Source organism: Lampetra fluviatilis, chromosome 4 (assembly GCF_964198595.1).
Source record: "Lampetra fluviatilis chromosome 4, kcLamFluv1.1, whole genome shotgun sequence".
In the NCBI taxonomy this organism is placed as follows: Eukaryota; Metazoa; Chordata; class Hyperoartia; order Petromyzontiformes; family Petromyzontidae; genus Lampetra; species Lampetra fluviatilis.
In genome coordinates this window covers 2,091,284-2,118,908 of record NC_136278.1, presented here as the reverse complement: position 1 = coordinate 2,118,908, position 27,625 = coordinate 2,091,284, and the positions used below count along the sequence as shown (strand labels likewise).

General features: G+C 51.1%; 1 protein-coding gene across 1 annotated transcript; it reads left to right on the top strand.

Annotated features, from left to right (window-relative positions):
- On the top strand, positions 1 to 27,625 carry LOC144931472 (uncharacterized). Its single transcript, XM_078855314.1, has 13 exons — positions 1 to 133; positions 4,098 to 4,214; positions 9,497 to 9,664; positions 10,160 to 10,267; positions 10,537 to 12,598; positions 14,522 to 14,575; positions 15,431 to 15,476; positions 18,156 to 18,232; positions 18,548 to 20,303; positions 20,858 to 20,954; positions 21,305 to 21,426; positions 21,858 to 22,009; positions 23,310 to 27,625. The coding sequence occupies exons 1-13, from the start codon at positions 53 to 55 to the stop codon at positions 23,408 to 23,410; spliced, it is 4,941 nt and encodes a 1,646-aa protein (XP_078711440.1). The 5' UTR covers positions 1 to 52; the 3' UTR covers positions 23,411 to 27,625.

Here is a 27,625-nt window from a genome sequence, read left to right as displayed (position 1 = left end):
GTTAGAAAGTGGTCACGTGGCGCGGCGCGGTGCGGCGGCGGCGGCGGCTAAGATGGAGGTCGGGGCGCTGCCGGGGTTAGCGTCTCCACTCTCCGCCTTCTCCTCCTGCGGCAGGGAAGGCGTCGCGGCCGAGGTAAAACTCCGAGACCATCGTCCGTCTCCGCCTCGTCGCTCTCCTCGTCGCTGAAACCTCTTCGCGCGTCTTCTCGTTCCGTCTCGCCGCGGCGTCGGTGGCCATGTGGCATGAGGCGCACTGTACGCGCGTACTGTACGGCGTGGTCTCGCCGTGGTGTTACTGCTGCGGTCTCTGTTTGAACGTTTTTTTGTGTTTTGCGTGTGTTTGTGACTGAGTACGGAGGCCTGTGCGTGTTGTCGTCAATGAGGTTTAGCCGCGATGCTGTTGTGTGTGTGGATGCCGTGGGCGTGAGTGCAGAGGTGGTGTTGGGTTTCTTGGGCTTCATGCACATGGCGGCGCCACGTGGGCTCGGGTCCACGTGTTGCCAAGTCGTCACATTTGGTTATATCATGCACACGATGATCTCGCGTACAACGAAACGTAACTGGAGGGTCATGGCAATGATTGCTTATTCACTTGACTAGCATTGACCAGCGTGGTGAAGTATGGTCCCCCCCCCCATACACACGCGCCCGCTGGCACGGTCTTGGAAATGTCCTCATCCAGCAGTGGATTTGTGAAGGGTTTAAACTCGTGCATGTTGCATTACTCTCGCTGGATAGCCCCATTGTTATCTCTTGAAAAGCATACGGCGTGGTTTCCATGTACGTTACTCCAACTGCGCGAATAAAGCCTTGTACAGTATCTTGTTCTCTAGAGAAGTTGCTGCTATCAACTTTTGCACAATGAAACCTCGGTGTGATTAAAAGTAATACCGGATTATAAGACGCACCTTTTTCCCCTCTGTAAACAATGAAACTTCGGAATGCGTCTTATAATCCGATAGCTGAGATCGTGTTACAGTACCAGATTTGTAAAACTTTTGTCCATAAATTTGGAGTGCGTATTTCGTGATGTCTTGTAGGTCTGAATACTGAGTGGTGGTATTAATGTTATGGAGGTGAGAGGAGTCTCGACGTTTCGGCCGACTGGCCGAAAGATAAACACTTGAGGCGCGTCTTGAACTGGAGATGGGCGGTTGTTTGATGGGTGTGCGGGTTGATCTACTGTATTAAAAAGTGCTGATAATGGATCCGTGTTTAGGTGATGGAGTCCTCGTTTTATTGAAATCCTTTTGTATCGGCTCTAAAGTGCGCTCTTGTGTCAATTGGTACAATGAGCTGGCGTTAATGACGTGGAGTTTGAATGTGGGATATTTTAAATGTGGACTGATAAGCTGCTAGACCCGCACCGCCACCCGTATAGATAGACGCGATTTGTTTGTGCGAGGTGGCCACGCGTGTTTCTACTATACATCCCTTTCTGTCGCTCCACGTCCCGTCGGGCATGGATACATTTTGTAAACAATACTTCACAATGTTGAGTGCGGGTTGGTGAAAGAGGCGACATGTTCAAATATTACTCGCGACTGCTGTTGACTGTAGCCGGGAGTGGGAACCAACTCTGATCGAGAGCCCTGTCAGCTTTCACATTTGTTACGTCCGCTGCTGGACAAGGTGAATGACCCTGTCAGTGATGTTGTTATCATTGCATTACACCGAGGTCGGCCGGGTTTATCATGCAGTGCGCTCGCCATTGCGCCGCCTTTTGTATTCAGCGATGCGCTATGAACCCGGTGATTTGAGTTAAATTCTCGAGTGATATCCAGTATATCTATACCGTTCCTCGGCTCTCCCTCGGTCGACTACGACTTGGCACGATTTACCTGGTGCTCCGTAACAACATCGGAACTGGGGAGAGACGTCGGCAGCAGCCGTTCGGGGTTCTGGCCACACCCAAACTCGCGCGCCATCACGCGTTCTTCACAGCCACATTCCCAAACACCACTTGTCCCAGCAGCCTGCGTACAGCTACACGGTGGGAAGGGGTCTTTGTATACGCATAATATATCGAGCTGCCGGGCCCCATTATGGTAAAAAAGAAACACCGTTGCCTTTTGGCCCGGAGCGTGTGGCGTTCGCGTTCATTATGATCCACGTGGTGCTACTGTAATAAAAACACGTGTTAAGATTGCGGGGCGTGGCGTCACGTTCGCGCCATATTTACGTCATCACGCCGCGTGCTTCCGCCACGGTGGGGCTGGTGGGAGGGAGGGGGGAGACGCTGCAGTGCGCGTACGTGGTGTCGCTTCCGCGTGGTGCTTTAAAACAACGTAGCATCATCAGCCTTGATCTGTCCACTGCTGAATGAGTGACCCTCAAAGGTGTGGCCGCCCCTTTGACAGAGACAGACAGGTTTGGTCCTATAACGTCTTTAAATTCCGTGCATTAATTTGATCGCCTGGTACGCAGGAGGCCGTGGGTTCGATCCCGACCCTCAACGCCTGCACATTTGGAGTTTGCATGTTCTCCCCGTGGTCGCGTGTGTTTTTTTTTCCCCCTCGAGTCCTCGGGTTTCCTCCTCCACATCTAGAAGCGTGCATTGAGATGATTTGGATGATTTGTGTGCTATCAATGTCCAATTGATGGGCCACTTAGAGCTATCATTTGTGGCCAGGTCTCTTGAAAAATAAGTTGATACCTCAGGGCTTTGCCTGGTAGGATGGATGGTTTAGTTTTATTTATATTGGATTTGTTTACTTGCATTGTACTTTGCACTCCAATAATTTTGGAATATTGTAACGTTCTTATCCGCCCCTGCTGGACATGGAAAAAAGCTTTATAGCTCATCGGATTCCTCCATTTATAAATGAATTTTCTGATTCTCATCAACAGCTGCGCATGTTTAATAATTGGCTTTGTAACTGATAAACACAGTCCAACCTTTTAATCTTTAACGCGAGGGTACACTTCTTGCAAAATAAACCCATGGTTAACTTTGCTTAGCAGATAGACAAAAGTTGGACCAGAGAACATGAGCAGGTTGGAGACGGCATATTTATAGTTCAGAAAATTAGGCTTGGCCAGGACCGCCTCCTTGCTAGACGGGATCATGTCAGGCAGTCGAGGCAACACGCCTGGGAGGTACATCTCCTTGTGGAGACGGAGCGATGAAAATAAGCTCGTGTGTACGTGCAAGGTGGATTGTTATTACATGGCAGGACCGTGAGACACGCCAATGACTTGAGGATGCCTTTTATCAAGCAGTGGAACAACCGTGGTTGATTGAGGATGAGCAATCAAGCTGCGTGTAATTCCATGGCGGAAGTGATTTGACCACAGGTTTGAATGGACAGTCATGTTTTCTTGGATTACTGCACTCTTGGCTCTGTAAGAGGAGTAGAGGTTGGGAATCCCTCCCTGCCGAGTGTGGCTTGTGATTCACAGCTCCGTTTTGAACACGAGGTTGGCTGCCAATGATTGATATTCGCCTGGTCCTGTTGTGACATTCCACCGGAGTGATGCACTGGCACAGCTGAGCTCCAATAAATCCACACAAAACCTGGCACCAACTATTCCTCTCGAGTGTTCATTAACACATTGTTTGTAATTCTATTTAAATAGTCCACGTGGCTATTGGTGGGTTTTTTCTCTAGCGAATCTCTGTGCTATTGTCTTTAGAATCGTGGAGGGTGTATACTGGTAAACAGTTATAAACTCTGGCACATAAGTTCGATTCGTGGATAACTTAAGTGGTGAGTGGTGTTTACACTGGTCGTGGGCCATCCCTAGGTCTACTCATTCTTAAATAAGTACCTGGTGTGTAAACATCGGACAGTTGGTCATGGTCCTGGCCACACCACTGCCATGTGCGAGATGGCCGATTTAAACAGGCGCTCGCAAACAAAACTCTCCTCGTCAGCCTGCAAAAAGCTATATAGGGGCTCTTAATTTATCACCCAGTGTGAGAGCCCATTGAGACTAACTTTTATATTCACAGGACACCGGTGGAATATTAAATACCACGTGACACTTGTAATTTCTTTACATTTTAGGGTTGGCGGTTGAGCAGTGTATCTGGGATTTGAAATATGAAATGTATTGGTGGTTAACAGAATATAAATGATCCCGTGCATGCGCAGTGCGGCACGATGCTGGCGAGCGAGAGTCTGCTGTCGCCGGAACTGGACTCGCTGAGCCCTCTGGATGGACTCTTGTGCAGCGCCACCAGCGACACGTCCGATGCCCCATGGCTACAGGTGAGGCGGCTTCCTCCTCTTCCACATCCACCAACCCTCCACTGCCCTCCCAGTCCCACATCCGTAATCGCGGATATCCTTACAAGAGCCAGGCTGCCACCGGCAAACTGGAAGTTGGAACGATTTATCCTCTGCCTGCTCTTTCATTCAAGGATTTGATGAATTGTCGGCAGTTCAGAGCCATGGTTTGATTAAGTGCGATTTGGTTTTTCTCTTTTATAATCCTTCGTTTGGATTGGTTTTTAGGTCTCGTTTTCACAGCTTTGTTTGCTCCATTAGCCTACTAAATGTAAATGCTAAAGATGCAGCTCTGCAATTGCTTGGCTCGCACCACTGTTGGCTCTAAAGAGCCCCTGTAAGAGGAAATTTTGTCTGACTCGTCCACCCGAGACTAAATGTAACATTTAACAACTAGTTTGCGTGTAATTTACTTAGAATGTAAATAATCAGTTTACCGTGCACGATCGTAAGAATCTGTTTTAATTCCATGGATGTTTTGTTGCATTTCGGTATGCGCACAAAATTGTGAAGAGTTATTCGGTAATGCACGCTTGAGGTTTGGTTTAAATGTTGCCGAAATGTGTCTGCGCCTTGATTGTGGAATTCCTTTACCGTTGGAAATTCTTTATCCGATAATGTGGCTACTTGTAAGTCTCGTCTAAAAACACATCTTCTTAAGTCCGTTTAATCTATGTAGCTCTCCTCTTGGCCTTGAACCTTATTCTTCCAAGGTGCCTTGAGGCATGAGTGGAAGGCGCTGTACAAATGAATGTAAATAAATATTGTTGGAACATCATAACCTGCTGTGGCACATCCTCCAGGGCAGTGACTTTTACTTGCACGTGCCCAAACAAACGATTATTTAGAAAAGTCTTTCCAATGTGACGTATTGTTTATAGATGACATTTACTCAAGTGTTTTCTCTGGAAAATGAATAAAATGGGGAAAAAATGTATACGGTCTTATGAAATTTTTTTTTTTATCCTCGCAAACAGGATACAACGTGTGCATAAGTTGCGTACATTTCAGTTAAATAATGGGGCGCTTTGCTCAAAGGATTTTGTACGAGTTTATGAACGCTACAATAAAGAAATGCATAAATCGGCGCACAAGGCTGCAGGGGATGTTAAAGATACATTCTGAACTGTGTGGGGGGGAAGTTATTGGAATTATGATGCATACATAAAAAATATAATGGGAACCCAGTGTGGGTCTTTAAATCGAATAACAAATCCACACGACGACATGCATTAGATTGTTGTTCCACTGAAAAAAATTCCTCGCAGAGATGGAGGATAAAGCACTGACGAATGATTTGGTTCCTGGTAGATTTTTTTTGCTCTTTCAAACAATTTCCACTTGAAGCCCATTTAAATTTCCTGACAAAGCTATTGCAGCACATGTGGTGTGGGTTTTTCAGGTAGAAAAAGTCATTACAAAAAATGACATCGCGAAAGTAATGTATTTTGTGTTTTTGAAGATATTGGGTAGGGTTGATTTGTGCAGCTGTTCACTGTAGGGCACTTAGAACCCAAACCTATTTCTGTGACCTACTATAGTTGATAGCTATTGGAAAATGAGAATCTTAAATTGGTTTTGTGCCTAGACCCTCGTGAAACAAATACTGTATACTCTTCCTCGGGTCTCTCTCTCTCGTATATGACCTTGCGCTTTGGAATAATTTAGATATAACCCAAAAACCTCTATTATGAATATAGGTTTTTGTAGGCGCTGTTCGACCACGGACAATTGCCTGGCAGCGTTTGGAATGGGCTGCTCTTATCGAAGCGTGCCATGTCGTCATCGGCGGCAGAGAAGTTTTCTGCAGTTGCCGATTTCTTAGCTGCCGCCCGGTCACTGGAAGTCGTCTGAACATTGCCTTGTCATCGTAGTGTGTGCGGGAATACCTTGCACTTTCGTTTGGTTAGGGACCAGAGCATGGACGAATGTCAAAGCAGAGCCTTTATTTAGCTTGCAAATTTATTTTGGCCGACAAAAAATGTCTGCAAATAACGGTAATCGCAAAAATAAGCACAGTATGAATACTGTACACGTTTTATGATCACGAAAATAACTAGACACTGTAGTATTATACTATTACAAAAATAACTGAATTCTAGATTTGAGGTTTTCGTGACTGCAAGGATCCATACTCTTTTGGTTCTTTTGGTGACTTTACTGAAAGAACCAAGGAGTAATAACTGAATTGTTTACAGTATAATCACAGACATCAGTACAGTATTAATAATATATGAATGAACACAAATATAAGAGATGCTCGGTGAACGACTTCGATTCTAAGACTGAACTAAAAAGACGGCGCATGGCGCGAACGTCGTGGAAGGTTTGGGATGAAATGGGTCGAAAGAGAAAGCCGCGTGGACGAAATTTGAAATGTGGTTAGAATTGAAAACGGCCGAAAGTCGAGGTATCGCTGTACATTGAACTTCTTTTGTACCGTATGTAGCCAAGCGTGCTAATCGGAGGTGCAGAGAGCAGTGTTAATCAAATCGTCAGGATTTGCCTTAGTCCGGTCGATTTGAAGCTGTAAAACATTTGGACCCCTCTTGGTTTATGATGTCGTGAGGGAGGAGGGGGGTAGGCAATTTCCCCCACCTGCAAACCCCCCACGATATTTAGTTCACGCAATCGGTGAACTCTGTAACATTTTCTCACTGCTGTGGCAAAGACACTGTTGGTATGCAGAAGGTCGTGGGTTCTATCCTGACCCTGAGGATGCCTGTTGTATATTTGGAGCTAGCGTAATCTTTTCTCCCCATGGTCGTGTGGATTTTTCTCCTGGGTTCCTCCGGCTTTGCCCTTCACATTTAAAAGCATAAATTAAATTTATTAGGCTGCTATAACTTTCCACATGATGGGCCACTCTGAGCTCTGTGTGGCCAGGATGCCTCCTGAAAAAGAGCTAATAGCTCAATGGTAATAAAAGTGTGGAATATATTTATAAATTTCGATTTAAAGCTTTCGTGACTGCACGGATTCATCTTCTTGGTTCTTTCGGTAAAGTCACGTAGAAGAGAAATAATAAAATACAAATAAAACATAATAAAATAATTCTCACGACGTTTCGGCCACAACGCAAGCAGCCGTCCTCAGGTGAAAACAGGTCTGTCGAAGACAGTCTGAATGACAGTCTGAATGACACACCCCAGACTGACCTGTTCTCCACCTGAGGACGGCTGCTTGCGTTGTGGCCGAAACGTCGTGAGAATTATTTTATTATGTTTTATTTGTATTTTATTATTTCCCTTCTACGTGACTTTACCGAAAGAACCAAGAAGATGAATATATTTATAATTAACATGTTTGTTCTCGTGGCACATTACTAAAGTACCTTTTTAAGCTGCGCCTTATTTCACATTACTTAATTTCATCCTGTCGGAGTCGTGTTCAGACCTTTGTTGGTTAGTTGTAGTCGTCATCCGCGGCTCAACTGCGCTCTGCCGTTGACATCGAACGTTGGCATCGTGCTGCCGGTTCGCGGCATCGTAACGCGGGTGAAAACCGTCAAGGCGACTCGTGTGGACGCGGTTGGCACCTCCCGATTCGCACGGTTGGCTACGTACGGTGTGAAAAGAAGTTCCACATACGTACGACTGCCGCACGTTCACAGCGCTCTGCATCGCCACGGGTAACCTTGGGCAAGTGGCATCCGTGCACGACCCTCGAACGATTTGAGATTACCGCCACGGGGAGAAACGTTCGATGCCGTTGTTTCTGTGAATTGCGCTCCTGTGATGCTTGCAGAATTTCAAGTAGCTGAGAATTGTCCTGAACTCCATTGTTCGCTGCTCGCCATGTATGTAACTGGTGTCAAGTCGCAGAACAGACGTGCAGCGTACTTTTCTGTGCGAGCTGGTCTCTTGTCTCTTTCCCTGAAGCTCGTATTGCACGCAAAGAAATGGCTCGACCACATCGTCGAACCGGGCGCGGCGGCGGCCATGACGAAACGCCGTTCGTCTTGTTAAGCTCGGTTGCATTGCAGCCCCTAGTACGGTGTGTACGCACGAGTGTCTGCGGAGAGCGGTAGCGTCGTTGTCGGCACCGCTATAGTCCAGCTCTCTATGGAAACTTATTAGCTGTGAATTGACTTTCCCAGGGAAAACTGATGGCTCTGCACGAATAATAATTCCGCAGAGCCAGCGACCAAAGCGTTAGGACGCTGTTTGTCTGCGTACCCCAAGCTCCGTGCCTTCCTCACTGCCCGTCCGCTTGCTGCGGCCACGACTATCGTGCTGATGAGCCCTGGCAGCTGGCCCACTGCCACCTCATCGTTTGTAACCGGAGCTCTGCCACCGAGCCGTGAGCGGCACCGAATCCTGTTGGAAGGGGTCATGCTAGTTCTGGTGATGGATCGTGGTGTGTGTGTTTTGGGGGGTGGGGCGGTTGAGTTGAGAGGCGACGTGTTGTGCGGTCGTCCTCGTTCCAGCGTCTGAGTCTGTGGGGAGCGCCAGCGTTGGCTCGTGTCGTCGGCAAGCTCTGTTATTGAACGGGTCAACACGCCCTCTAACTGGGCACCGCCTGGTGCAGTTGGTAAATGGGAACAATGGTGACGCGAATGCGACCGGGTGTGTGGTGCATTCCACCCCACCCCCTCGTGCACAGTGGTGAACGTAACAGGTCTCGTGGCCCTCTCTCCACTCGTCGGTGTCTGGCCAATTGGGGGATTGGTTTTCTTTGCTGTCGTGGTTGCTGTACAATGGTAAAAATCAGTTCGTTATTTTACCCAAATTTTTTTTAGGTTTGAATGTCTTTAAATTGGGTTATTTGGCCAATTTAATAAATGTGGGAGCAGATTTAAGTAAGATTCCAGGAGAATCAAGACTTCAGACTGAAACACAATTTAAGAAAATGGTTTGGCGTAGAAGCCGCCTTGTTTAGAACTGTTACAGAAAGAAGACCGCACTGGTTGGGATCGGTATGAGCCTGGGCAGGATCCCGCGCTTCGCAATGCTGCACACGATGAATGTGGAATGGGGTAAGATGGTAAACCAAGTGGCTATACGCAGGGATAAATTATTGAGAAGAATAACGATTAAGATTGAAGTGAAGCGGTGATGGTTGTGAAGAAAAAAGAACCAAGGCAGAAATGATTTTGGCCCACGATTGTTAATGACGGAGAACGCAGAGAAAACGTAACCGCACGTAGGAGGACATAACGTTTATAGCTCCACACAGATGTATTAATCCACAGATAGATCCAGCCCAGCGTATGGTCGTGTCGAAGTGCTCATTGAGTGATCATTCGTGGCGTGTCACTGCAGGGTGGTGGCAGCGGTGGCGGCGGCGACGGCAGCATTGGTGACGCCACGCTGCTCATGGCGCTCGCAGAGACTCTGGACAGCCTGGACGACAACACGGCTTCGCCCTTCGATGGACTCCTCGACTCGGAGCCTCGGCTGCTTGCGTGCGACGTCGATGAGAGCTCGACGGTAGGGAATGATTTCTTCGCAATCTTAGCAAGAATGGCGAGTCCTAGGTCGCCCGGGTGGCACAGTGTTGACACTCGTTCCTCGCAGCAGTAATTTCCTGAGTTCGATTCCCAGCTCGGGCACCTTCCCGCGTCGAGTTTCTCCCTGTTCTGCATGGATTTCTTCCTGTTTCTCTGGTTTTGTTTCATAGCTCAAGAAACATGCGATTTGTAACTGGAATTATTAAAAGATCTAAATTGCAGGACTTAAGTCTTAGCCCATCAAAAAAACCAGCCATCCTTACTCAAGGAAACTATATGCAATGGGTACGTTGTGGCTTTGATTAACCAATGTAGGCTTTATTCAGCCTGCGAATGTGCCGATGTACTTCTTTGTGTCTCTCAACTGCCATGGAAATCTGCGCGGTGTCGGTGGAGTAACAGGGGTGGCCGTGTGGTGACGCCGTGACAGTTGAGTGACGCTCACCCCGTTGTTGTCGTTGTCGTCTTGCCGCAGCTGAAGAGGCTGCTGCTGTCGCCCGTGAGCGGCGCGGAGTCGCGCGTCGCCTCCACGCGGAACCCGTACTCCTCCGTGACCACCCGCCTTCCCACCTCCCCTGGCCGGGTGAGATTTTTTTCGCCGTGATAAAAAGCGCATGGTCGGAGACCTCCCTCCCGGGTGTGCTTTTTCGGTTTGTGCCGCGGGGTCGCTCGGTGTGACGTCTCAAAATCTTTCTCCGCCCGTTCGGAGCTTCTTCGGGGAACCGGAGAGAAACTGTCGGACGGCGCGCTGAACGGCACACGGTGACGACCCAAAAACACGTCGCAGCACTATACACGGCATGGGCAAGAAAGCCTTGCGCGGTCGTAAAGAAACGCTGTTGTCCTTTCCAGCACGCGAACCGGCCCCGTCAGCGTCACCCGACGCCCACTTACCTGGAGCTGCTGCGTCACCTGTGCACCCTTGAGTCGGCCGCCTACTCCCCCGTCGGCAGCGGCGGGAGCGCTGTTTGCGACTGGGAGGGTAGCGGCAGCAGCGGGGAGGACATGCCGGAGAAGCGGGACGGAAGCGCCGAGGGTTTCTGCGTGTCCGGTGAGAGCGGTGCGAGCAGCAGCAGCAGCAACGACGAAGACGACATCGGCATGCTGCTGCCGGAGGGCGATGTGGAGGAGCTGCAGAAGCTCATGGCCATGGATGGCTCGTTCGAGTTCGATGTTATCGACCTGAAGGAAGGCTCTGTCGTGGAGCTTGTGAGCTACATGCACACCTATTGCGTGCGCGATTCCGTGGCGTCGCTCTCCCTGCTGTCCCCCGTGAAGGCGCCGTGCGGGCCGGCCGTCCTCGCGGGCGGCACGAGTCCGGACGGCGGCTCCTCCTCCGCGAGCTTCATGGGGTCCTCGGCCAACGTCGGTGGCTCTGAGGGGGGGGAGGAGCAAGCGAGAGGGACTGATGATGGTGGCGACGGTGGCACCGCCGTCAACGGGACTGGCTTCCTGGGCCCTCTCGACGGGCTTTGCGAGTCGAGTTCTCTCGATTGCGGCTCGGAGAAAGCGTCGCTCGGGCGCGACGCCAAAGAGCAAGCGGAACGGTCGGCGGGCGCCGTTGCCGCCACCGGGACTGCGGCGCCAGCAGCGGTGACTCCCGGCCCGGAAGAAATCTCGGCGGCAACGTTCCCCGCCGCAAAGGCGGAACGAGAAGACAAAGCGGGCGCAGAAGCTGAAAACGGAAACGCCGTCCCCTTCGCGGTGCCGCAGAAGAGGCCCAGGGGCAGGCCCCGAACGCGAAACGTCAACGGGCAGCAAGAACCGGGGGCGGCGGCGGCAGCGGCGGCGGCGGCCATGACGAAAAAAGCTGTGCGCTCGATCTTGTTTGAGGAGCCACCCCGGCGCTCCGTGAGGATCAGCAAAGCGAAGAAGGAGACGAGGCAGAGCGACGCGGCGCAGCGGGGCCAGGCGAGACCTCCGCCCGAGCGCGTCGCCCACCCAGCGTTCGCGCGGGTTGACTTTAACCGCACGACCGCGGAGGTGGAAACCAAACCAATTGTGGTGGTGCAACAGCAGCAGTTGAAACTGTCGAAAGTCATCGGTGGGCTTGCCGTGTCATCTTCTTCCACGTCGCTGATGACGAGGCCGGCACCCTCCTCCCTGTCGGCACCTTCTGCGTTGGTGTCGGTGTCAGCACCCTTTCCTTTGCCGGCATCTGCTTCATCGGTGTCAATCTCCTCGCCAGCACCTTCCTCTGCAATTGCGAAACCGACACCCTCTGCGTTGGTAACGCCACCCACTGTTATGACACTTTCTTCGCCGGTGCCACCACCTCTATTGACAACTTTGTCGTCGATGCCGCCGCCATCATCATCGCCTTCATCATCATTGGCGACACCGTCTTCATCGACACTCCCTTCATCCGTGTTACCCTCTTCAACTGCACCCTCTTCACGGACGCCACCGTTGTCCACTCTGTCGGTGGCTCCCTCCCCTTCCGTGCCGTCCGTTGCGTTATCGACGGTGCCGCCCTCTCTATCGGCGCCACCGTCTACGTCGATGACTCCCCCGTTGTCGCCGGCGTCATCGGCACCGCCACCCGACGGGGAGGCCCCCCCGGCGGTGCCCCTTGACGCCGTGCCACCGGATGCGAACGCAGAAGAGGAGTCTGGAGCCAAGCGGCGCAGGATCAGCCTGCTGCAGTACCGGCGCCGCATGGAGGAGCGCGGCCTCGAGCTGGGCCCCCACGCCGCTGGCGGTGCCGGCGTGCAGCCGGGACTCGTAGAGCAGAGTGGCGCAGATGATGCGGCGAGTGCCGAACAGCTGGGGCGAGATGAAAGCAAGGCTGCTGCTGTAGGAGCGCAGGCTGTTTTGCCCGCCGATGCTCCTGCAGAGGCTGCAGCGGAATCTACGGAGGACGATAACTACCTGGAGACGGATCCCACGATACGGGCGTTTTTCGAAGAGATCGGTAAGTTTTAGCCGGCTTTGCGCGTGTGCAAAGCAAGCTGCAACGCTCATTTGAGGCCGAAACAATCTGGGGGAGAGGCCCATAATATTTTGCAGATATCACTTGCATTTGATATTAACCATGATTGGAAATCAAACTCTTGACAGTTTTGCAGTGCGCCACTGAACAGTCGCCACTATCGACAAGAATATGCCCATAATAGTCGTTACTAAGTGACAGACGGCCAATAAATCATTATTTCTGCAATTACCAGTAAGCCGTCAAGCTGTGCGTCACCCACGCAAGGGTTTGTTTGTGGTGGATTGCAGAGATTTGACACCGAACACATGCCAAGGTGACCTGGGGGATGGCAGTGCAGCCAGTGGGTTAATCTCCATTGTGCTGTGCCCTCGTATGACTAGTGGGTTTTCTTTGGGTACGCTTAACTTAATTACGCGTACAAAACACGTCAGGTTTAGAAATTGGCCAGACAAATCCAATGCACCCACCCGCCCCCCTGAACTGTGAATGAATTTTTTTTAACGGTGTTTGCCCATTTGAATGGATTGACCCCCACCATAGGAATGGAATTTCCATAGCAGGCTATAAGGGCTGTATACAGGACAAGACCCGCCACCCCCTCGTGCTCGTCCAAGCACAATCGGGCTGATTGATTTTTATTAATTGGAACAATTTGCCAGTGCAGTGACCCATAGATATCGGGATCGCAATGTTCCTGTAAATGAAATCTTATTTCAGTTGATCTTCTTGTATTGAATGGCATCTGTTTTTGGCTTGCTGTTAATTGCTAAATAATGATTTTTTTTGGCTCTTGGCTGTCACTCGCTAACGACGATTATGGGCATTCTTCTTGTCGATAGCGGTGGCTGTTCAGTGGCGCACTTCACAACTCTGTCAAGAGTTCGATTTCTGGTGACGGTTTATACTGGTAGGAACCTCCTGGTTACACCAGCCCACAGGGGATTATTGCGTCTGTCGTGCAGGAAGGGGCTGGGTGGGGAGGGAGGGGGTGGGTGGGAGGGGAGGGTGGGGAGGGGCTGGGTGGGGGGGGAGGGTGGGGCTGGGTGGGGGGGAGGGTGGGACTGGGTGGGGGAGGGGCTGATCACCCCGTGGTGCCCTTATAAAGCTCAACGTTTAACCTACTCACGCCGGATGGTGCCCGCCCTCAGTCGGCCATATTTGCGGAATACACCACGCCGCCGTTGACCCTGGCCATTGGCCCAGCAACCCAACGTTACTACCAGCTCTCTCCACAGGAATGTGTTTTTAAAATGTGGGTGATATCTGGACATTATATGGGCCTCTCCCCAGGTTGTTTCAGCCATAAATGAGTGTTGCAGCCTTGCATATATCAGCCACTGGGAACGCAGGCTGCTCTGGGTTTAGTGCTGACCACACCACGACTCGCTAGTGTGCATCGCTCTCCATAGGTCAAGGTGCAGTCCTGCTATTATTTGTTCCAGAGTATTTGGCTTTCTCTTCCAAAATGGCCAGATGTCTTTGAAGAGGTGGGGAGTATACCTCCCACCCACTTTCTACACTGCAAACTTTTTATTGCTTTGAATGTTATGTATATTTAACGTTCGTGTATTCGTATATTGTCTTCAACCATGCACACATTTTGTTTTGCATACATGACCCAGAGCTCGTCTGGATTTAGAAACATGGATTGATATTGATTCCCCCCCCCACCATCAAACATGTCCATACATACACGTGACCTTTCGTAGAGTGGCGTCACATTTTGGTCTCATTTTGCTGCTGCTGAGATTCAATTTTTTTTACTTCCTCCGTTGGGTTTGAACGCCGGTGCTGCTGTGCGTGTCGTGTAACTCGTCCTCGTCACTGCTCTGTGCCTTTTTGTGAGTAACGTGGCTCCCCCGCCCCACACCCCTGCCTCCCTCTGCTCGCTCGCTCCGCCAGGCATCGAAGCCAGCGACCTGGGCAGTCTGCTGCAGCAGTTCGAGGAGTCTGAAGGTAACGTCATCTCGTGCGGACTTGTTGGCGCACATGCATGACAAATTTGGGGGCAACGTTACAGGAAAATGTATTTCTCATTTGAACACGTTGCAGCTTTCTGACGGCAGATGACAGGTTGTCAGCAGTCCTGAATTTCCCCACTCGCGAGAAGTTTACATGATACAACCTTATTGGGGGCTGGGGCGAGGGTGCGGTATAAAGGTGGATAGTTGTGTACATTGTGGATCAAGTTTAAGATTTGGCGGTTGGCCAGAATTTACACTGATTAGCACGATCACTTTGCTACAGGAACAACATGTTTCATTTTATGTTTTTTTGCCGAGTCTGTTGTGAGCGATAAAGAATTCCACTTTGGCAGTTTCAACCGAGTGAGCGAACGGCGTTCGGGTTGGGTGAAAGATGAAAAGTTTGCGCCAAAAATCGGAAAGGCATGAGTGATCTTCAATGGCACACGGCACGGAGGCACTTGTGAAACAACAGCTCCCGGGGGGTTTTTAGCCAAGACCTGAGAGAGAGACTCTCTGAAATCTATACTACCCTACCGCTCTCGTCGCAGATGCTAGGGAGAATTGGAGGAATGAGACCAGTACGATGGAATATTCAAACCCACCAATGGGTGCGTGTGTGGTTTAATCGACAGCTTGAGCTGCTGTCCAATTATAATTTTTTAACTGAAAAGGAAGATGATTAGGTAATCGCCCTGTGTAAGTCGGTCAATTGAGTGTAAAACATGTCACACTTTTCGAAAATGCAAACTGCATAATGTTTCCAGCGCTGCAGTGTCAAAATTAAATTTTCGGGTCCGACTTGCCATTATTGATTTAGGGCTCTTGGATTTGTGTTTTTGTTCAGGAAAGAGACGAGAAGTACCCGAGTCGACCGCAACGCGCACAGTGGGGTGAGTGGCTGTTATTTTTACGAGGCCAGGCTTTCCCCGTCGTTATTGACCTCGGGGAAAACATTGATGGCTTGCTGATCATAATCGTCAACGTTCTACACGTGACCACGGTTCATGAACCCTGCAAAATATCGCTATGGCCAAGAGGCACAAGATATCACGTTGCAGGTGAATTTGGGAGGGTGGGAGTGGCGGTTGGCATGCTGCGCTACAAACCCAGCGAGATCCGGGTCTGACGATTATCTGAATCGGTCCTGTGTCTCCCCAAGGTCGACTTGGCCTCAAATAAGTATGTGGTGTGATGTATAAACATGGCCACTAGGGAGACAAAGGTGGCCAGACACGGTGCTGGCCAACCAACTCCCTTGTGTACCGTGCTGGACTACTTAGGCGCTCCCTAACAGCACTTTCCCCAACAGTCTGAAGGCTTTATGGGGGATCCTTTGTCTTTGGAGTTGTCACAGCCAGCTTGCTTGTGTAGTGAGCGACGTATGAGACGAGGCAGAGTCGCTGAGTGACGTATACACTTGGCTACGTATAGCTGACCCGCTCATACAGCCACATCTATGTAGCTGGCTGACTAATGACGATGGGGACCGTACAGCGGATCGGCCATAGGGCTGGACGATGATGAAGAAATGACGGCAAAGACGGTGACTGCAGCCAGGACCCGAACCCCCTCGAACCTCCGGTTACCTCTCAGCGTGGCCAAGACCCGCCTCTGGCCACGCCCTCCTCCTACAACTCCTCATGCAGGTTCCGGGAGCTTCCCGACTGATCCCCGCCTCTGACCCTTGGCCCAGTTACGCCCCCCTCATGGTTGGCTGTTATAGAGCGCACCCATACCCGTGGTTATCCTTCATGGTCAACAGATGGCACCCTGTCACTGCACTTGCACTGGCTGGAGTCTTTTCATTTGTAAATCTGCAGAAGCACCCCGGGGAGTAACAATGTCCCACCTTCGTTGCTGGGAGGCGGGTGTCCCCTTGTCCCATCCGCTTCCACAGATTATTTTTATTTTGTAAAAAAAAAAGTTTGTGCTGAAAAGTTTAAATCTATTAGGTGGCGTCTCTTAACGAGCTGTGCTTGAACTGCCGGCCTGGGAGCCACAGTTGGGCCAGCCCTGGTCTCTCTGATGTCGATCCCTAGCGGAGTCTCGTTCGCTCGTGGTAATTTTCCACTCCTGCGTGAAATGGACTCGGCCGCCTGGTAAGATTAAGCAAAGCGTTAAGCTGTTAAAAAGATGATGGTCGCAAAAAAGCATGATGGCACTTGCAGTTGGTGTTACCAGTCGCCTAATTGCATCCTGAGGTGTCGTAGTTTTAAACTGTTCTGAAACTGAAAGGGATGTTTGCTTACATGGCCATTCAATAATTTTTATTTTAAGTCTGTGCATGCATTTAAGGTTTTTTGTAAGGGCGTCAAGATGACTTCAAATGGATATAATTCCAAAGAGCATAGTTTGCTAGCAGAATAAATAATTAAATATATGTTTACACCTTTGCCGCGTTTTGGGACTCTGCGAATGAGCTTTAAGTAGATAAGTATCCTACGCGTGATGGATTGTACCCAATTACAGACCATACTTCTAATTGGGACGCTTGCATAAAAACTACACGCAAAGCGCATCCCGTGACCATGGCGGTCTGTTTGAAACGTAAACGTTTACATTTAGCAAAACGCTAACTTTGTCTTTTTGTATTGAACAAGATGCATTATGTTTACCTTCTACTTTATTGAAATATATTGACAAAACGCCACACTCTCAGTCCTTGAACGACCCTTCTAATGTTCTTGTGGTGAAATATGGTCCAAAACAAATCGCCCGCTCTCTTGGGGAGGGGGGGGCGGGTCAGCCTGTTGGCGCATGTGGGAGGGCGAAGTCCGGTGCTATCTTGAACGGGGCCCACCCGCGCGGGGACACGGTCCCCAGCGCAAAGTTCAAAACAAAGGTCGCTGCCAACGTTGCGTAGTGGCCCATGAATCATTCCACAAGGATGACATCGTCGCTATTTCTAATCCAGGCTATCCCCGGGGCAGAACCATTTTTTTACTTTTGGATGTCGTCAGTTTGGCCGTCGGCCGTGTCGGTGGGGTAACGTTGGCACTGGCAACGCTCCAAAGGGGGCCCGAGTTGATTGCCAAGGCAGGCACGCCACCGCTATCATTTGTAACCTCTTAGACTGGGCCACGTAAAACCCACGGCGTCCGCCGGTTTGAGAAAAAGATGCTGCACTTGTGGTGCGTTCGGTTGCGCACGTCATGACCGTTGTGGGGGATGTCCTTGTTTGTAATTAACGTGTTGGAACTCCATGATGCATGTGTGTATCCCTTCATTTGATGACACGCTGTCGCACATTTCACATTCCTGTAGGTATCATGGGACCCTCCATTGCCAGTACCATAATATGAGAATAGGTTTTTCCCCTTTAATCTGAAAACGGTTTGATTTTGGTGTTTTAACAACTTAAAACCTGTTTTGTTTCCAGATGAAAGGGGAAAACCTATTCTCATTCCTGTAGGTAATAAAGGTTGCTTTTGTGAACGTGCTCAGCTTTCCAAAACGTGTTTGGAACGTGGAGCTTACTTTGAGCTTGGACATGGGTTTCTCGACAAGTTCAGCATTGAGCAATGACGATAATTATTAATTTCGCTGGCTAACTCTGCGTGCTTTTCCAGGACACTTGGCCAGGCTCATGTCCAGGACGTTGGAATGGAGCTCGAGTTGTCTGCTTCCGAAGTTCGAGAAACTCCTGGTGAGTTCAGCGCTCGTGTGTTTTTTGTTGAGTCGCCGATATTTTGATGGGGGGGAAATGTGTGCACCATTTTATATTTCATTTTGTGACGACCCCTTCTGTAAGAGGTAACGCTGCAGCCCACAACTGTGCTCTCTCCACTGCTGGCTAGAAGGAGCTCTACTAGAGGCCTCGAGAGCCTCTGTCGCAGTCGGTCTTTTGGCCAACTTTGCCACTCTGGCCCACACATGTCTCGAAAGTGGTGGGAGTATCCAAACAATGACCTGCCACGCACGACCTGCCGATAGAATAACTGTGGGTGTATTTCCCATCCAGGTGTAATTGCGCCGAGCACGTCTCTTCACCCGAAGCCGGACGCAAAAGTCAATTTGGCGTCGAGGGGAACCTCGGCAAAGAGGAAAGCCCCCCGTAGCCCTCGGAAGCGAGGAATCCCTTTGGCTGGCAAAATGCCGCGGCTGGAAGCGGCAACGAAGCAGCCGTGCTCCGGCCAGCTCGCCCCATCGACGCCCGCAGCAGCGCAAGCTGCGTCCGGCCGCTTCGCTCCGGCTGCTGGTACCGTTCCCACGGCTGGCGCGAGGATGATTCCGACTCTGCCCGCCGGCGTGGGTGCCGCCGCACAGGACCCCCCGTGTGTCAGCGCTCCGAACGCCGTGGGGCCCGTCACGCCGTCGGAAGTTGATCAGCAGCCGCCGCCGGCCCGGGCCAGCCTGGGTGTCGCGTCGCCGAGCGTCGTGGCCGACAAAACGCTCTCTCTGCCTGCGTCTCAGCCGGTGGTCAATCGCACGCCGCCTTGCCAATCGGACGCCTTGCCAAATCCCGTACGCGTGGCCATCCCTGCCGCAGCAACCGCTAAGATGCTCTCTTCGACGAAGTTTTCGCTTGTGCCAGCAGTGGCCGGAAAGGCACCGGCTGCTGCAAACCCACGTTGCGCTGCAGTTGCTGCTGTTCTTACTGCTGCTGTTCAACTGGACATTGTTTCCCGCGTCTCTGCGGCCAACCTTCCGTCGACTTCACAGGCGTCGCCGCTCGTCACACCTCAAGTCGTGAACGGTTGCTCGGCCAGCAAGTCGGAAATCGGCGTCACTCCGGCGAACGGTGCCGTCGTTGAACGCGTGGCCGAGATTCAAATCCCCAACGTGCGCGATCACGACTATTGCCAGCGAAGCACCGTGGACAGCGCCGCGGCGACCGTCTCGGAGAGCGCCGGCGCTCCGGCTAACGCCGACCCGCGGCGGGACGAAGCGCACAAACTCAAGCGGCAGTACCGCACGCGAGCACCAGGAGGAGGGGAAGCGGGTCGGGGGAGCTCGCCGCCCGCGCACGAAAGCAGCTGCTGCAGTACCAGCGGCGGCGGCAGCAGTAGCAGCGGCGGAGACTCAGAGGACGACGAGCCCGGCTACTACGACAAGCTGCCCGGCTACTACAGAAGCGGCAAGTCTCTGCCCGAGCCCAAGTACCAGCCGCTGAGAGCAGACCGTGCAGCGGCGGGGCTGGCGGAGGGCAGGGAGAGGGGCAGCCGCAGGAGCACTTGCACGACGGACGAGTACAGCTCGGCCAGCGACGAGGAGCGGTCGCCCGGCAAGGCGGCCCGCCGCCGGCGCTACTACTCCAAGTTGCCCGTGTACCTGAGCGCCGCCAGCAAGGTCTCCAACCTTCCTTATGCCGACTGCGGCCAGGAGACGGCCAACAGCGACACGGACACGAGCGGCGGCGACGCCGAAGGCAGGAGCAGGAGCCGGCGCCGCAGAACCAGGAACAGGAGCCGGGGCTCGCAGGACCGCCGGTGCGGCGAGGGGAGGCACAGGGCCCCGACAATCGCCGCCGGCGGGGGGTCCCTTTCGAGCTCGCCGGGCCGACGCGACTCTGTGTCCCCGCCGTCGGCAGCCGCCGCCTCCCCCCACCAGCGCGGCCGCCAGCGTAGCCGCTCGCGGTCCGGGTACGGCCGGCGATACCGCTCCAGCGGAGGGGGCCGCTCGTCGTCATCGACGACGACGTCCTCGCACCGGCGATCGGTGTCCCCCGTGCCGTCGTTCTCCTCGGACGTGCCGCGGTCGCGCCGACCGTCGCCCAGGTTCGTGCGGAGGTCGTGGCTCTTAATTGTTTCTCTCCTCGGATTCATTCACGTTGTGCCTTCGTCGTGTCTGAGCCGCACACGGTGTCCGTGCGGATCTCTCGCAGAGCAAGAGGTTTACCACCGCCGCCCCCACACTGTGTTTAGATAATGGGCTGCAGAAGTTTACATGACAGCGCTACTTACGCCTTGAGATTTGTGAAAATGATATCTGAGCAACACCACAGTATGGGGGCAGCACTTCGTCGTGTGAGGAGTAATGTTCATCGCTTAAGTTACAGATATATATTCCCCTCGGAGCTGGAATTTATGTGCAGAACCAATTCTAACGTGTTATGGTTTATGCGCAGTCATTGGTGGCTGGGTTGAGGCCAATGACGAGCTTTTACACTCATGAGCCCAGTTCAATTCCAGACGGCTTCAGCCTGGCTTCAAGTCTACCTGCGACCAACTTCATCGCTCGTCAATTGGGCTGTGTTTTGAACTACAAGAGGGACGGCGCATGCCTCGTCGTGACGTCAAGCTTGCGTTGAACTGCCCCCCGCGGTGCGCAGGTACGATGCATACGAGAGACGGAGCGAGCGGCCGTGGCTCGAACGACGCGAGAGCAACGTCCTGGATCAACGGCGGCGGCTGCACCAGAAAGCCATTGTAAGCCCACACGGCACTTTAACCCCCAACTTCTGTGCTGGGTTGGGGGGGGGGGTGCGTGTTTAGTTTTTTTCTTCTCTCGAGCCTTGGCCACGCGCCGCTGCGGACGTCTTCCTATCCCTGAAGATGCCCCTCGAACGTATTTACTTGGTTATTAGTCTTGCAAACTTTGCATAAAGCTGTCTTTGCCATAGCCCTGTCTTATCCACATTCTAGAATTGTAGCTGTCACCGTGATTCGTGTGCGCCGGTATCTCAGAATCATTGACGGTTGATTTTTGCGTGGTTTTGTCCTCGTTACAATTTTTGGTTGCGTTCGTCGCTGTCCCCCTCCCCACGCCCCACCCGCAGGAGGAGCGTCGCGTCATCTACGTGGGGAAAATTAACAGCGCGATGACGACGCTGGAGCTTCGGCGACGCTTCCAGTCCTTTGGGGAGATTGAGAACTGCAGCGTGCATTTCCGCGAGCGCGGGTACTGCTCTCACCATGGCAACCAGTCTCCCCCCCCCCCCGCTCTCTCTAATGCCTGTGTACAAGGCGGCCGCATCGGCGAGACTGCCAAATGCGCCGGCGATGCGAGCGCGATGCGGAAACCTGTCTGTTATGTGTGAGTCGTGAAAACTCTTTATAGAGGCGATCAAATTATGAATGGCATTTGAGTTAAAAACCTGCGGTATTGTCGTTTCTTTTAATTTCCCGACCCAAATAGAGTTTTAAAGGGTTACGTAAAACGTGGCGCTTTAATGAATAAGCCTTTTCGGCCGAGGGTAATGTCACACGTCCACGCGTCTCTGCTCTCCTCCCTGTGACGTCGCTGCGTGTGGTCGCATTGTCGTCGTCTCTCGGAACGTGGCTCTTTTTCAATTTTTTTCCATTCGCATTTTTCCAATGTTATTTCCGCAGGGACAACTACGGTTTTGTGACTTACCGCTTCACTTGCGACGCGTTCGCCGCGCTGGAGAAAGGCCACATGGTGCACCTGCCCAACGAGATTCCCTTCGACCTGTGCTTTGGTGGCCGTCGCCAGTTCTGCAAGGCGTCTTACGCCGACCTGGGTAAGCCGTCCGAGTACTCGACTTACCGCTGCCCCCTTGACCCACACGTCCTGTGCCCCCCCGCCCCATCCCGGATACCCCCATCTCGATCACGTGAATCTTTGCCAGTTGCGATAGTCATCGGAATCCCGAGCCGTGTTCTGGCCACTGCTGCCTGTTTTACCTTCCCCCCCGTGACGTTTTCATTCGTCAGTCTTGCAATGCCGCAATTAATCTCGCTTGTACGCGTTGAGCTGATCTCATTGCCCCATCTACGCGGCAGTCATCTAATCGGACGCGTTCTCCCCCTTTGCCTGCCCATCGTTTCAGTCTTGCAATGCATCCTGCAACAAGACCTCTCCATTTTTCCCCCCATCAACACGATGTTCACGGAGCTGCTGCTCTTCTCTGTCTGCTATTCTGAGCATGCATTTACTCGTGCTCCGTTGTGCAGGTGTTTTTGTTTTCAGCGTTTGTTGTTGTCCCCGTGTTTCTTTGGTCGTGCAATTGCCTGAGACAACTCGTTGATAAAGAAACTCGATCTGAAGTGGCGGCTGAAAGGATTGATGCTTAACTAAACCTTTTTAAAGCTTGCCGTCCTTTATCATTTATATTATGCCAGGACATGTGAAGCACTTGCAGCTTTGTGAAAAACCTCTGAAGCCCACATCAGAGGGACGCATGTTGTGTGTTATAAAAAGTCTAAACTCAAAGTAGGAGAAAAGAGACCGATTGGCGACAGGTCGTCATTAAGACCCTTATGGAAGGCTGAGATAAAGGTGAAGGTGCAGCCCTGCAGGGAAAAGCCTCTACTGGAGGGAGCTCTAGAGAGATTATTTGGCCAGAGTAGAATAGGCCAAATCCCATCATGCGCAAACGGCCGTTATCTATTTAAACTGCTGGGTTGACATTGCTGGGCGTGCACCATCGTTTTCAACTGCTGTGCCGGGAGATGAGGTCAAACCCCGGTGACCTATGCATTGCAAGTTCAGTGTGACCATTTCCCGCACGGCAGCAACCCTCGGGACCCGAATGTAAGCGAGTGAAGTTGTATTTTAGTTGACTTGCGGAAGTAAAATTTGGACCATATTCTCCAGGTTATAAAAAAAGTTTTTTTTTTTTCCCCACTCCCCTTTTATTTAAGATAAAATATTAAGGGCGAGTCGTTGAAATCTGCTAGTGGTATCTGTGTGCGTGTGACCAGATTTACTTCATTTACTCGGCACCGCGATTATGGCGGTGTCGTTGACTCGTGGATTCTGCGCTTCTGTTCCACGCCCCCCCCCCTTCCTCCACTGCCTTCCATGACCCCCTGGTGCAGACTCGAACCGAGGCTTGGAGAGGAGTACTGACCGAAGAACGGCGATGGCCCCCTTGGACTTTGACAGCCTCCTCAAGGCTGCCAAGCAGCACGGCATGTAGAGGTGACCAGTGGGACGGCGGGCACCCAGGCTGTTCGCTGAAAGAGGCGGCAGTTGAAGTTAGACTTTTTAAAGAGAATCGCCTGGCGACCCCCCCCCCCCACCACCCGACGCTGCCTTGCCGGTTCGGTGTGCGGCCGCTGATGAAATTCCCACTACACTTCGCTGCACATCACCACGGAACTCCGTGAAAAAGTAACGCCCATCTCGCGCCCCGGCATCCGGCGCGTTTACACCAACGCTGCTGCTCCTCATCGCAAGTCCTGCGGAGTGATCCCGTGGAACGACTCCGCAGAACGACCCTGTGGGACTTCTTTAAAGGAGAGCGGCACGCGGAAGATCTGCTGAGCAAAGTCATTTTCTGCGTTGGCACTGTGCTGCGCCCACGTGCCCTGTGGTGTGCTTTGTTCGCCAAACCCTCTCCAGTGTGTAGTGCTTTTCATGGCCGATTTTATTTATTTTCTTTTTACATTTTAAGCGAAGGGGCCCGAGGTTGGTGGTGTTATTTATACTGTACCTGATGAACCTGTACATTATTCGCTTGTGCGAGGGGGGAGGTCTCCCACACAGTTTGTGGGGGTATGGTGGACCGGATGCCGTGGCAAAGCTTTGATCATTTGCATAATGGTGAAATGATGAGCCGTTTTAAAAAAAAATAGTTCGAGTGTGCATCTGTGGTGTGCCTGTGTGTATATATATGCATATAAAAAAAGCAGATTATAGTCGACCAAAACCACAATACAAAGCTACCTTGAACATGCATTTGTGATGAGTGTACATGGCCAGGATATGCGATATTAGGATTTTGTACCTTGGTAAAAAAATTATATAGTTTTTCCAGTCAATGCTGCCCTCCCCAACAAAAGGGGGGGGGAACCTTGTTCATCAACACGTAGCGAGTGTACGGAAGCCGAGACGATGGCGTCCCCCAAATGAATGGGGTCGACTTCCACATGGCTGGTACATTGGTATCCCACCGGGGTACGGGTGTAGGCCCTTTCCCCAAGTGGTTTGCCGTCACCCCGGTGGAATGTGCACAAATATTTTGTGGGGTAAATTTGTGTTGCCCCCCCCCCCCCCCACATTAGTAAGTGCTATTGCACATGTAGAAAAAGTCTCCTGTGGACGGCAGCATCGATGAAGACAAATAATTCGCACGACCGAACTTAAAACGACGTGAGATTGAAAAAAAAAGTTTGCTTTCAAGCTTAATGTCAGCGCCTTCCCTTCTGCCGGCAGTCCCATCAAAGCTTTGCACTGGCACCAGCGGCGTCGGCTGTGCGAGGGCGCCGGCGAGTCGCTGCTGCACCCTGCGTCGTACTCTCGGGTTGATCAAGAAATGTGTCGATTGGCTCCTGGCGCGCACAATCAAAAGCGTGAGTTGACTTTTATTTGCGTTTGGGAGAACGCATCCGTTGGAGAGGCTTTGTCGATCGCCAGGGAGTGCGTATCGCTGCTTTTTCCGGCGGCTGGTTAAATCTCGGTTGACTCTCTTTAACGGGCTGCTGTGCGGTGAATTTGAATGCACGTGGTGAACAGTGCCGATTTACGGGGTTCGTCTGATTTGGCTGGTTTAAAGAGAATTCCTCGTATTTTTATTGTTTATTTTGGCACTGCACAAGGGTGTGGAATCGGCTGCAATTGCCTAAGCGCAGGGACAAGTATCAGCCTTGAAATCCTTCAGCTCCTCATCACGTGCACTGCCAGTGGTCTGGGAAGTTGACAACACATCCATAAGATGAGCATTCCCCCCCACCCCACATGCTTCGAACAAAACCGCACACTACTACGCCTTTCCATTGTTCTGGTGGTGTGAAAATTCACATTTTCCAAGCCAGGATCCAGACAGTTTTTTGTTTATTTTGTTGTCCTTCCCATGCAACGCTGATTAGCACGTACGGTGCAAAACAAGCTTCGACATGCATAACAGACCTGTCCACGTGACGCCCGTTTATGGTGGTGCAGTCTCACCTCGCCAGCTCTGGTGCGGTCTCGACTTACTCCAGGGGGACGATTCAAGCTTTATCTTGGATTTGAACTCGACACTTTGCAATCGTGAGACCTTGCCGTTGATGTTAACCTGTAACCGTCATAATTATAATGCAGAGTGTTAAATAGCCAAATGAGTTATAGAGGCACTAAGAATTTTGCTCGACTGCATAGGTGGGTGAAAGGGGCCCTATAGTGTATGGTGAGAAAGCGTACTAATAAAACTGGTGCGATTCTGCGGTGGCAGAAGGCATGGATGTCTCTTCGCCGCTGATATGACGTGTGATATAGGTGTGGGTTTTATTTTGCGTTTATATAAAATTGATTCATTTTGAAAGGTTGTTGCACATTTTGTTTTTCTTAATCAACTTTTGTTTTAATAACTTTCGCTGGTACAAGACACTGCTTACGATGTCGCACAAGCATAGCTTGCCGTGCCAACTTGGGTACCCGTGGCGTTTGTTGCAATGAGTTTCGCTAAAATTTCAGAAAATAAAAGTCTTATTCACTCTGCAAATGAACAAGTATCGTTTGGAGGACGATGCTCGTAACAAACGGATGCGCCCCGTGTACCGTTGGTACCGTTTCCCGCCCCCATGTGTCCGATTCTCATTCTCGCCACGGTGACGGCAGAACCACTTGGACAATGTTTCTTGCAAAACGATTTATTCCCCCAAAACCCAACTGTAGTCACAACCTGGCTCCATCCAACCTTGCCAAGCCGTCTACTTGAGAAGGTCGACGGTGAACCCAGAAGAACCTCGATGTCGCCATAGCCACGCCGCTGCCGACAGATTGCGGCGGTCCTGACTATACGCTTGCAGGCGCAGTGTAAAACGCGACTTGGTGCCTGTTATGGAATGGGGAGGGGGTGTGTGGGGGGATAGGCCTGGCAAAACTTGAGCAACCAAGAGGTTGCAAAACCCAACATCTGCTTTCTCTGGACTTTGTTTCAGCGCATGTTAATTTGCAGATGGATGCATCCATATGCATTTGCTGAATTTGCACCTGAGCAGGGGTTTGGTTGGATAACTGAATCGTGTGTGTTAGCGGGATGGGAGTTGGTGAATTTTTAAAGGGAGGCTCGAGCCAAAACACACCCTTGTTATTTTGCAGATTCGTAGCCGACTTTTAATGAGGATTCATGCTCTTGTCGGACAGTTCCGTACTACACAACTAATTACATGAACAGGCTTCACATCCACAGAATTGTATGAGACTGTTTTGTCTCGTACGATGTTTTGAACTGGTTTGGTTTTTAACATCTCTTCAAACGTGTTGGCTGGAATAGGGTACCACTACGTATGTAGGTCTACGGCCCTTTATCGATCCACTGCTGGATGGTTGCAAGTTTTGCAGGAGTTTGACCACAATTCAAAATGCAGGTAACTTGATGGGTTGAAGGCGTGGGGCGTAAACAGACGTTCGCCATGTAGCCCTGCCGCCAACAATACCTCTGCATGGTGGTAGGCCATCCAAGCATTATCCAGGCGTCAACCTGCTTAAGCTTGCGAGCTCTGACGGGGATCGGCTTCATACCAGACGATTTGGTCATAAGCCAGACTGCATCTATGGAACGAGCTGTGTTTTGGTTTGCGCCTTCACTTACCTGCTGCTGCTGCTGTATTGACACAATGCTTATCAAACATCCTCCTGTGCCCCTCCATTCGTCTCTTGATTTAATTGGCATCTCACAATGAAGCACTCCCTTAAATTTTTAATAATCGTGGTCGCAATTTGTTGCAACAGCAAATATATATTTTAAAAATCTCGTTATTTCCGCTTGTGATCGTTGGCCCGAATGCGACATTGGCACGCTTGTGTAAACAAAAGGCCACACATTCGATGCCGTGCATTATAAGCATTAATTGATTTCAGTTTCTATATTGACGTTTTGCCTTCTTGTTTTACCGGTTGTTGGTGTGCAATTTACATGTCCAAAGGAGGTGACGTGAAACATCAAACAAGGTGGATTATCGGATGTGTTTTAGAGAATTCGTTTAAATTCATTGTGCCTGCAGGCACAGCAGCAGAGTAACTGAATGTTGATTTGTCATTTTGCCTGCCGTTATTTTTTAATAAACTTGACAAGTGAAAAGGAAAATAAAATATTAAATGCAGTTTAGCTCATCGTGCTGCTGAAATCGGAAAATGAATTAAAATAAAAGCGAAAAAACACGGCAAAATGTTGTAACCCAAATGATTCCTAGAAATGTGTTTTACAAGT